This window comes from Acomys minous (assembly GCF_964271855.1).
Source record: "Acomys minous genome assembly, chromosome: 19".
NCBI classification, from domain to species: domain Eukaryota; kingdom Metazoa; phylum Chordata; class Mammalia; order Rodentia; family Muridae; genus Acomys; species Acomys minous.
The window spans coordinates 44,933,192-44,945,377 of NC_140499.1; the positions used below are offsets into that span (position 1 = coordinate 44,933,192).

Consider the following 12,186-nt stretch of genomic DNA (forward strand, 5'->3'; position numbering starts at 1 on the left):
GGACTTGCTTTGTAGACCAGACTGGCCTGGAACTCACAACAATCCACCTGCTTCTGCCTCCCTGAGTACTGGGATTGAAGGTGTGTGCCACCACGCCCAGCTCATAGTAGGTTATTTTTTTCAATCCTTGTTTCAGTTCTCCTACTACTTGTCTCTATTGTTATTTTTAAAGTCTCATATCGGAGAACACGCATGTGCGTCCTGGCTCGTCTGTTAGCATCCCATCTGGAGTGGATGGAAAATGGAGTGGTGAGCCATCTGGGAACATTGTATCATGTCTTTTGGATATTGTTAAAAAAATTAATAAGAATAATCATACTTGCCTAACTAAAGTAATTCAAAGATAAATGTGAATTTTCAGAAAAGCTCCCCAAATTATATAGCAGAGAATCCCAGAGTTAAGTGGCATGTGAAAAATCTGAGGGCAGAGCATATATTTAAAGTTATGATTTTTTTATTGTCTCCTTCTCCGTTTATTATAATAGATTCTAAAAGAGTGCTCTCACAACAGGGCCATTATCCCTAGTAGATTTAAAGACTATTTTACCAGTATTTTTCTGAAACAATTGAGTTTGCTGGAATAAACTATTCAGTTCAATATTTTTCATCTCCCTCTAATACAAACGCATTTGATTCCTATAAATCTGAGTGAGGTCAGGGAGGAAATCACACATATTTGTTTTCCACAGGGTATATGAGCTGTTAAGGCAAGCTGCATTTATTATAGATCATGTTTGCTCTTTGGCAAGATAATTTGAATGATTGAGAGCACTGTTTGAGAACACGTAACACCAAGAAACAACCAGAAGGGAAAAGGGAAAGCAAAGTGCTCCTATAATAAATGCTTTAAACAAAATGCTCCGTGGTGACTCACATATACACTTACATGTGAAACAGACCAACAGTGTATCATTCCAAATCATGCATGCTGATTATTCCTATGCCTCAGAGATGTACTTATTTTTCTCTTATAAGGATAAATGATATTACTTAGTGCTTTTATTTGGACCGCATATAATTTGTGGTTTTTTTTTTAATCTTTTTCTTCTAGCCTCAAGTATGTGGATATTTCCTTTGCTTTGTGCTGTTTTAATTATTTTGGCTATGGCTGATGTGGATGCAATAGCAAAGACCACACCATACACCAAATTTACGAAGAAATCTGAGACAAAAGAGATGATGAAGGGCCTAAAGCCATCCAATGGCTTCCCAGTGGATGAAGAGAAAACTCTCCTTACAGAAGTGGCTGCCATGGTGGAGCCCACCACCGAGCCCCCTGCGTCAGCCATGGCAGACCCTACCACTGACCCTTCTGCCTCGGCCACAGCCAAGCTCTTTCATTTTGAAACCTTCTCTCTGGACACGGCCGATTTCTTTTTGAATTGCTGCCATTGTTGTTCATTTGTCCCTGGGCAGAAAGGAGAACCTGGGAAGATGGGAAAACAAGGTACTTGAAAACACCCCACTGAACAGCCTCAGCGACACAGGGTTGGTGGGGTGGGGTGGGAAATAGAATTGTTCTGAGGGTTTCTGCACTGCCATGCAAGCAGCAGTGATGGGCTACTTGTACATAGGTGACAAATGCAAGTTGAAGCATGGTTATTGATAGATATTTAAATTAAAATAAAATGCAGCTCAATAAACCACAGCTACATTTCTTTTTCTTTTTAAAAAAGATTTGTTTATTTTCATTGTACAAGTGTGGGTATTTTGTCTGCATAGGTATATTTGTGAGTCACGTGTCTGCCCGGTGCCCATAGGAGTCAGAAGAAGATATCGTGTCCTCTGGCACTGGTGTTATTGATGACTGTGACCCATCCCAGACTATGGGTGTTGGGGATTGAGTCCAGGTGCTCTGGAAAAGCAGCCTGTACTCTTAACTACTGAGCAACTTATTCAGCCCCAACCGTCATATTTCAAGAGTTCTTATTACTACACATGGCCGGTGCCTACTGGATGGGGTAAAAACCTCCCCTTTTCTTAATAGTGCTGGTTTGAATAGGTTCAGGGACTCCCAACTGCAGCCCTGGAGCTGAGGTTATTTTACGTAGCTCAGGCCGTGATCAGCGGGATTTGTAGTGATGGATTTTAAAAAATTGGCAAATGAAAATTGTGTTGCGTGGTAAGAAAATGTGGCAACTGATGGACTTTTTGAGTGCTATTCCTAGTTAGGGTTAGAAGTGGCAGAGCTGTGAGTGGGAACGAAGCACAGAATTCAATTTGGTCCTCATTGAAATGCCGAAGCAACACTGTCATTGCCCAGCAATTTTCTCCGCTGAACACTGTGGTTACTGTTTCAAAATCTCAGATGTCTTTAATGTACACATAATCAATATGCTCTCAGCTTTACTGTAATGCATTTTGGCTTTTATGTGTTATGTAGTATAGTCAAGATAAAATTAAGATGAGTATGTCAATCTTAAAGATACCATTCCTCAAAAAATTTTTTCATGTAATGTTTGTTGCATGTATCCTGAAGACTAGAAAGCTGTAAAATCAGTAATTATGCATCCCCACAGAGCTTTTGATTGATTGCATCTTGTAGTAAGGGGCTTTAGAAAGATGGGCTGTTTATGCTGAGCTGGATTAAGGGATAAAGAGAATGCGATTAGACCCCCAAGGTTTCATGGTTGATGATGCATTATTGAGAATGTGCCATGAAAGTCTGCACTTACCAGGAAATTGGGATAGATGTGAGGACATCCTATTGGGACTCTAGGTGAGAGAAGCATGGGAGAATGGGGAAATAGAAGGGTCCAGAGGGTCCTAGAAACCTACAAGAAGAACATTATGATGGGTGGATCTGGGCCCAGGGGTTCTGCTCAAACTACTATACCAACCAAGGATAATAAATGCAGTAAATATCGAACCCCTAGCCAGATCTAGCCAATGGACAGGACATTCTCCACAGTTGAGTGGAGAGTGGGGACTGACTTTCACATGAATTCTGGTGTCCCATATTTGACCATGTCCCCTGGATGGGGGGGCCCGGTGGCATTCAGAGGAAGGATAACAAGATATCAAGAAGAGAGTTGATACCCTATGATCATATAGAGGTGGAGGAGGTCCCCCTCAGTCACAGACATAGGGGAGGGGAATAGGGTGAAAGCGGGATACAAGGAATGGGCTAACACTTGAGATGTAATATGAATAAATTAATTTTTAAAAAGTTAAAAAAAAGAAAAAAAAATGTGACAAGGCTGAGGACCTCATATTTATCAGAACTCTTCATGACTTCTTTGGCTCGTAAGCTGCTTAAGGACAGAAGGCCCCAAGTCAGGGCCAGGAAGACACAGCCAGGCACAACACTGCCTCCTCCTAAGAAGACTGAGATCCAGATCATGAGGGCTTATGCTTCCCCTGATGATGGATTTGATGAGACTGTTCTTGGACTTCAGCCTCTCTTCCAATCTTTGTGACATATATTTTGGAGATGGGCCAAGCTTCTTGCATATCTAGCTCATATGTCACAGCCTAATGCGTTATGTCACCTGGCTCAGAATGTTATGTACTCACGTTGTGAATTGAATACAGAAGGCTTTGTGCATGCAAGGCTATTGCACTGCCACTTTTTTTTTAAAGCCGCCCCACAAAGTTGCCCACGTTGTCCTGCTAATCACTCTGAAGCTCAGGCCGATCAGGAACTTGACCAACTCCTACCTCAGCCTTTCAAGTAGTTGCAATTACAGACCCAAATCATCAGGCTGGGCTCAAGCTCAGAAGGTGGAATCGGTCACAATTGTTTCCTAAGGAGGTTTCATTATTTCCTTAGGTCTCAGTTTCAGCAGTGGGAAACGGTTAAATAATAATGCAACCAATATGAATGACATGATGCCTGAAATGGAATAAATACTCTATGACTCACTTTTGTCACTCAGTTAATATGGAATGAGTGTGGTTCCCGCTTGTGAATTCTCTGGTCCTGATATGAGAACATCCTGTTTTTTGGAGATTCAAACAGTTATTCTAGCTTTACCAGTGTTTTAAAATTATTTTTCATTTTTTGAGATTATGATATAATTGCATCACTTCCTCCCTCTCCTTCCAAACTCTCCCATGCAACCTGCTTTTCTCTTTCACATTTATGGCCTCTTTTTTCCTTAATTGTTGATATATATGTATATATGTATATATGTGTGTGTATATATATATATACCTAAATACATATGTAGACTTTCTCTGTGATTCATCCTCTTCTTTCTTTATTAGAAATCTAATATAAGAGCCAGGTTCAGTAGTGCATACCTGTAATCCCAGCACTTGGGGAAGCAGACGCAGGTGGATATCTATGAATTTGAGGCCACCCTAACCTACAGAGCAAGTCTGAGATAGCTTAAGGCTACACAGAGTAACCCTGTCTTGGAAAACCAAAAGTAAATAATTAAATAAAGTAATTAATATAGGAGCAGTGTTGAACAAACTCGAAGGGAAAGAATAAGCCTACTCCAATCCAAGCATGTCAGCTTTTCTTCCTTAACTCTTATTCCTTTGATCATGTGAATGCATGCATTGCAGGCATCACATGCTGCGTATTCAGACACATGTAATGGTTGGAAGGCAACACTTCAAAATTTGCTTCTGTTTTTAGTCCAGTTACTGTGGGCAACCCATGTTAAGAAGATAGGGGAAACATATCATTCTTATATCTTTATTAAAAAAAAACACTGAAGGTATTTTTACACTGTATCTGGTGATGGGCTCCTTGCTTGTTGAGCATTTGGTCATCCTAGAGGTTGCAGCACCTGCCAGGTCACAGAGTGGAGGCAAAATCAGTTCATGGTGAAAACCCAGCGTTCCCCCTTATTCTCAGTCTTAGTTAGAGTGTTTACAGGAAAACAACCTAGATGTACATCCCATGAAGATGTGAGAGCACCCCATCTCCTGTTGGACCCTGTGTGGAGTTGCAGGGTGCTCCTGTGCTAACTCGGGCATGTATTTCGTTGGTTCCCTTAACAACAGAACCGCACCTTTGGAGGAGACACTGCATGACAAACTGTGGTTGCCTTTCTTGTGCTCTCATGTCCTCTGCTTAGCCTGTCTTTTTCCCCCTCCTTCATGTAATTCTTCTTCAAATGGAAGGGCCTGCCTTCAACCCTAACCTCCATTGCAAGCGATTTACTGATGGCTTTCTTTTTTAAAAATTCATAGTTTTATTTCAAAGAGGAATTCTACTGAATACAATTTTTCATTCCACTTTTAGTATTTTTTTTTAAATTTCTATTTCATTCTATCCCACAGACCTTACTTATCATTACAATGAAAATTTGTAATATCATTGAGCGTGATTATCTATATGCTGTAGTTCTGAAGACATTAGCCTTCAATTATTCCAAGCAAAAAGCAGAACTTGCAGAAAGAATAATTAATTTAGAGTTAGGTGAATTCTAAGTAAGTGATATGCCTGGATGAATACCAGTATCTGGTGGTTTGATGGAGAACGCCACTGCCCGCCCCCCTCATATATTTGCATGGTTAGTTCCTAGTGGTGAGCTATGTAGGAAAGATTAGGAAGTGTAGCTGTGTTGAAGGCGGAGCATCACTGGGTGTGGGCTTTGGGTTTTAAGAAGCCCAAACCAGGAGCAGTCTGTCTCTTTCTGTCTGCCTGCTGCCTGTGGCTCAAGATGTAAGGCTCTCAGCTCTTGCTGGAGAGCCTTCCCTGCCTGCTTCCCACCATGATGGTCACAGGGCAACCCCATTGTAGCAAAGGAATCTATCATTGTTGGAAGATTCTGGTATCAACAGATGGCCACCAAGAATAGTAGCAGACTTGGAGTGTAACCTGTATCAGCTTAGAAGTCAAACAATGTGTGCTGCAGAGGTGGAGCCACAGTGACTCCTGTGCGACTGTCTGAGACCATCAGTCCCAAATTAAATGCTTTCTTGTATGAGGGTTGTCTTGGTCATGGTGTCTCTTCACAGCAACTGAAGGGCAGCTAAGACACTCTCCAGTGATGTCAACCCCCTTCACCCCCACTCTGGGTCACTACCCCTATGCACAGTGCTGCTTTTTCACTTGTCTAAAAATTCTGTCTTTTAAAAAGATACTTCATGAAATTCTGATTCCTTTGTTGAACCTTTGCTTAATGCTATTTTCTCAGAGACTTCTCTTCTGATCTTGTAAATGTAACTCATTTTGCTTTTAATTGTAACTTTCAGTGGATCCTTCCTATTTCACCCTATATCAACTCTAGTGGGACACTTGCTGTTTCTCTTTGTGCCTGTCAAATGTTTACCTTGCACAGAGTCTTGTGCCTGTTGGGGGAGGGTAAGGGCCCTTGGCTCATTGATGGCTGTGTTTCTAGCACCTAGCAAGACACATTAGTGCACAGGAACACCTCACACATGGTTCCTAATCAGTGAGTAAGCGGACGAATGGGAAATCTCGTGTTTGGTTTTGTGTTTTTACTTCCAATTTAAAAGTGTGGTCTGTCTGAGGTTAAAGTGTCAGATAATCATTTTGTTTTTGTCATTTGATATAGCGCCGCTTCCCTGAATCATTTGATCACTGCCATGAATATAGTGACAAGTACTAATGGGCTCAATTTATCTATTCAGGTAGTACAAAATTGCAAATCAGACAGAAATATTGTCCTTAGAATTCTGTAATGACTTATTCTCACCAGATTTTATCATTAGGACATTGACAGTTTTCAATATTTCAATAAAACAACTGCCTTTTCTCCTGAATAAGTGAATTTCCAAATACAATTTTTTGAATGCAATGATTCTAAAATTTCATTTCTAGGTCCTAAAGGAGAGACTGGTGACATTGGCAGCCCAGGGCTCCCAGGGACCACTGGACCCCAAGGCCCCAAAGGCCAAAAAGGAGAGAAAGGTATGTAACCTTTTCTTTCTGATCAAACTCAGGGAGACTCTGCATCATTTTAAAGAACAGTTTGCTAAACAAATGCTAGACTACTAAAAATGGCCTTTCTAAAGTGAAAGCACTTGATAAATCACCTCAAGTATGAATTTGACATAAAATAGTAACTTTATAGATGGCTAACTGAAAAACTTTAAAGTATATGATAATATCACAACACAGAGAGATATCTATCTATACTATCTATCTATTATCTATCTATCTATCTCAGCAGCAGATAGGGAAATAGAGAGATATTCTTTTTTCGTTACTTTATATTTTTTGTTTATTTAGGCAATATGGTTTGATTATGTTTTCCCCAGTCTCAACTTGCCCCACATACCACCACCTCCCTACCCATCCAATTTTATGTTCTCTCTCCCTCTCTCTTCTCTCCTCTCCCCCAAACCAAAACAAAGAACAAAAATCTAAACCAACCAACCAACCAACCAACCAAGAAACCATAGAGAAAAAAATGCCAAGACAGTCTCTTAAACAACCCCTCCATCACTTATTTGCCACCAGTACGACCCAGAGACTAGAAGTCACAAAGTATAGTGCCTGGGAATGTCCTTCTTTCTGGGTGAGATCTTTCATTCTCCCCTCCCCCCTCTAGTACTGGGGAGTGAGACTGTGCATGCCAGATAAGATCTCTTTCATTGAGCAATACACACCCATTTAAGTGTGGATTTTTAAAAATAATGATACAATTAATTTAGCACTAAATAACACAGGACCAGGGGATTCAGTAAAGTATTCAACTTAAGTAGAAAGCTGGCTGTTAAGAAGAATTTGATATTGTCTTTAGATTACTCTGAAATCAGAGGCATATGAAGGATGGACAGCTAAATAAATTAAATATTATAATCTCAAAAATAAAAGAAATAATTAAAATATAGCAACGGTTTTACATTGCCTGGAACCTGGCAGAAATAGACTTTTATTTATTGACAACCTGTTCATCAAGATTTATAGTATGAACACTTTGATTTATCTTTTCCTGCTCAAGAAGTCTGCAACTGTATATGCATGTATCAGCATAGAAGGCTTTCTGCCCCAGAACTGACTGGTTCTTTGGGTACTTTAAAAGTACTATAAAGTTACAGATTGACTGGGATGTTTAGAAATTCCTCAGTGAATAGTGGTACCCTGTGGAAGTACCACCTATCCATCAAGCTCAGTGTTCCAGTGCCACCTGTCAGAAGTCTTAACATCACGTATACATCACCCTCCGCATGGCTCAGGAACTGCCTAATTCATTCCTGCTAGAACAGTCAGTGACGTAATTAAGTCAAAACATATGCTAAGGTAAGAGAGGGTTACTTCACAGCTGCCAGTTACGCGATTTTTTCACTTTTGGAAACGTTGAGTCCTTTTGTGGCTGAACTTTATTAGCAGGGAACCTGTGAAATAAGCATGAGTGATGAACCTCCCTGATGCTTCATACATTTTGGAAGCTAGACTTCAGGTAGTAGAAGAAGATCCAGGGAGGTACCTTAAGATACGGATCTTAAGAAGGTGCTTTGATGAATGATCAAAGCAGAATTTCATTCAGCCAGTTTCTATGAAGTGTCAACTCCACTTTTCTTTTACTTCCAGACTTAGCGTGGACTTCTAGTTAAGACTGAAAGTAAAAAAAAAAAAAAATCCAAAACCTTGCATGAACAGCTGCATGCTAGTCAGTCACCATCCAAGGGAATAATTCCAACGTAGAAATTAATCTTCTTAAATAAGGTTAATGCCAGTAATGCTGGGAATGGTGGCACACACCATTAATCCTAGTATTTGGGAGGTACAGGCAGGTAGATAGCTCTGAGTTCAAGGCCAATCTGGTCTACATAGTGAATTCCAGGCCAGCCAGGGCTACACAGTGAAACTGTGTCAAAGCAACAACAACAAAACAAAACAATAACCAAGAATGCCAGTAATGCTGGATGAAGGTGGCCAATGTCTACTCCCGAGGAGGAGCTCTTCACTTTCACTGAACATCAGAACCTGTCAGAATACATCCAGATATTATTTCCGGGGTTCTATGTGATACATTTCTACATTTGGCTTTATGTGGTGTAATAATAGAGAAGCCACCTCCTTAGGAAAGTAGAATGATTTTTTTCTGGGTTGTATGACAAATATCTGAATGTCTAAATCTTTTATTATCAAAAGTGTTTCTTGTAGCTCTGGAAGAATGTAGAGAAGTTATTCCAAATGTCATGAAAATGGCATGTTTTTTTTATTAATTTATTCATATTACATCTCAATGGTTAGCCCATCCCTTGTATCCTCCCATTCATCCCTCCCTCCCATTTTCCCCTTCCCCCCCTCCCCTATGTCCGTGACTGAGGGGGACCTTTTCTCCCTATATATGCTCTTAGGGTATCAAGTCTCTTCTTGGTAACCTGTTATCCTTCCTCTGAGTGCCACCAGGTCTCCCCATCCAGGGGACGTGGTCAGAGATGGGGCACTAGAGTTCGTGTGAAAGTCAGATCTCCTTCTCCACTCAATGGTGGAGAATGTCCTGTCCATCGGCTAGTCTGGGTAGGGGTTAGAAGTTTACTGCCTATATTTTCCTTGGCTGGTGCTATAGTTTGAGGAGGACCCCAGGACCCAGATCCGCCTGTCATAAAGTTCCTCTTGTAGGTTTCCAGGATCCATCAGAATGGCTAAGATCAATAACTCAACTGACACCACATGCTGGCGAGGATGTGGAGAGAGAGGAACACTCCTTCATTGCTGGTGGGATGCAAACTAGTACAACCACTTTGGAAATGTATCTGGCACTTTCTCAGAAAACTGGGAATAGGGCTTCCTTAAGACCCAGCTATTCCACTCCTTGGAATATACCCAGAAAATGCTCTACCATACAACAGGGACATATGCTCAACCATATTCATAGCAGGCTTATTCATAATAGCCAGAACATGGAAACAGCCTAAATGTCCCTCAGTAGAAGAATGGATAAAGAAACTGTGGTACATTTACACTATGGAATACTATTCAGCTATTAAAAATAAGAAATGGCATGTCATCGTTAAGTATAGTTTTCATCCCTGGATTGGTTTTTTGAGTAGTTTTAGCTGATAGAAGAGTGTTGTGAACTCTTTCTTTGTTTAAGCTGCTATGGTGGGTGACAGACAAAAAGGACATTTTGACCGTCATTCAAGATTCGCAATAGGGAAACCACCAGCAAACACATACACAATATTTGCAGGGTATTAGGAATTCCACGAAGAGTTTGAAGAATCGTGTGAATGTCATGAGAAAGAGCCGTTGTGCTTGAAGGGGTCAGCTCTTAATTCCCCCTAAGTGCCTTACCATTACCCAGAGCGCAGTCCTCCTAATGGCCTTCAACACATTCTCTTCCCATACTCTTTTACCATTAAGCAATTTTTGTTAAGAAACCTTACTGTGTGGTGCAGCTCTGAACCACGTGTTAGCGTTACCGCAAACGAAACAGTCGTGTTGAAATGAATCCCTGTTCTATTTTAGGACTAAAGGGAGAACGCGGCGACCAAGGAGCAGGTGGCGTTCCAGGATACCCAGGAAAACCGGGAGAGCAAGGTAAGGTCCAATCTTCTGAGGGAGGAACTCAAGGGCGACAGGAAAGCCCCGTGTCTTCCAGCTTGTGAAACAGGAGTGTGCAAGGCTTATACTGAGATTCTCATTGATTTAATAACCCAGTGTGCTCACTGGACGAGGTGAGTCTAGGAGTTGGGACATTAGGCAAATATGTCTGCGTTCTGTTCATTTTCTTGAGCTGTCATCAGAAAAAAAAAATCTGCATTTCTGTGTTTGCGAGACTTCGGGTATCCATGGCTAACACAGAGACGGAAGTGATTTCTTGGATTGTGCGAAATACAAAAGCTAGTGGAAGCAACCAATTCCTTGTTATCTTAAAAGCAAAAAACCCGAAACATTCTTGTTTCTTGGACACCTTAGTTATTCTCCTTGTAAAACATGACATGGTAATTATTACCCACGGCATTTACTGACTCCTAGAAGAGACTTCGCCAAGGCAAGAAGCAGGTTTATGGGTCCCATTAATTGGTAATATTTTAATATTTTAGATCTTTAGTAATAGCAGCCTGCCGTGGTTTATATGATTCTTAAGCATTGTTTCATGTTTCCATTCCAGGTGGACTCGGTCCCAAGGGAGATAAAGGAAACACAGGCTTGGCAGGAACAAAAGGACAGAAAGGCTCCAAGGGGGACCTGTGTGGGAATGGCACCAAAGGAGAGAAAGGGGACCCTGGGGTCTTGGGTGCTCATGGCTTTATCGGCGAGCCTGGGGCCAAGGGCGAGAAGGGGGGTGTCGGGGAGAAAGGCGACCGTGGAGATTCTGGGGAGAAAGGTGAAAAGGGGCAGAATGGTCAGGCAGGAGTGGAAGGAGAGAAAGGTAGTCAGGGAGATGCGGGGGTTGAAGGCAAAGCGGGCTCAGATGGTCTACCGGGGCCCGCAGGCAAGCCTGGCCCAAAAGGAGAAAAAGGAGAGACAGGTCCTCCTGGTGTCACCGGACCTGCGGGGCCAAAGGGTGAGGTGGGGAGCAAAGGCGTTCGAGGTCCCACCGGGAAAAAGGGCTCCAGGGGTGTCAAGGGATCTAAAGGCGAAACCACTCAAGTCCCACAGTCCGCATTTAGTGCTCTTTTGTCCAAGCCTTTCCCTCCCCCCAATATTCCCATCAAATTTGACAAGATTCTCTCCAATGACCAAGGGGATTATAGCCCTGTCACTGGGAAATTTAACTGTAGTGTTCCTGGGACATATATTTTTTCCTATCATGTCACTGTGCGGGGTCGCCCTGCTCGAATCAGCCTCGTGGCCCGCAACCGGAAGCAGTTCAAGTCCAGAGAGATGCTCTATGGTCAGCAAGTAGACCAGGCCTCTCTCCTCGTTGTTCTGAAATTGAGTGCAGGAGATCAAGTGTGGCTGGAAGTGTCAAAAGACTGGAACGGACTGTACGTCGGCCCTGAGGATGACAGCATTTTTAGTGGGTTCCTTCTGTACCCGGAGGAAACTCTTGGAAAGTTACCATAAATTTGGGTTTTGGACGCTGCGCTTTTGATTTACTCTATTAACTTTGAGTGGGGCTCTTAAAAACTTTGACTTTTTCACTATAAATACAATACAGAAACATTAAAAAAAAAAAAGTACAACGTAGAGTCAACTGCTCCTATTTCAAAACATCTCCTTTGACATATTTATATGCATTTGAGAAGGTGTCTATTAAGTTCAAAGCTATTGTTTTCCATTTAGCATTATAATAGCATTCCTGGTGCCATTGAAGGAATTAATCTCAGTAACATTCAAATCTATGCAGGAGACTTACA

General features: G+C 41.7%; 1 protein-coding gene across 1 annotated transcript; it reads left to right on the forward strand.

Moving 5' to 3' along the window:
* Positions 1–1,059: 1,059 nt before the first annotated feature.
* On the forward strand, positions 1,060–11,893 carry OTOL1 (otolin 1; the record flags this gene model as incomplete). Its single annotated transcript, XM_084768761.1, has 4 exons — positions 1,060–1,447; positions 6,746–6,835; positions 10,349–10,420; positions 10,995–11,893. 4 exons carry the CDS (start codon positions 1,060–1,062, stop codon positions 11,891–11,893), a joined length of 1,449 nt encoding a protein of 482 aa, XP_084624887.1.
* Between the last annotated feature and the right edge of the window lie 293 nt (positions 11,894–12,186).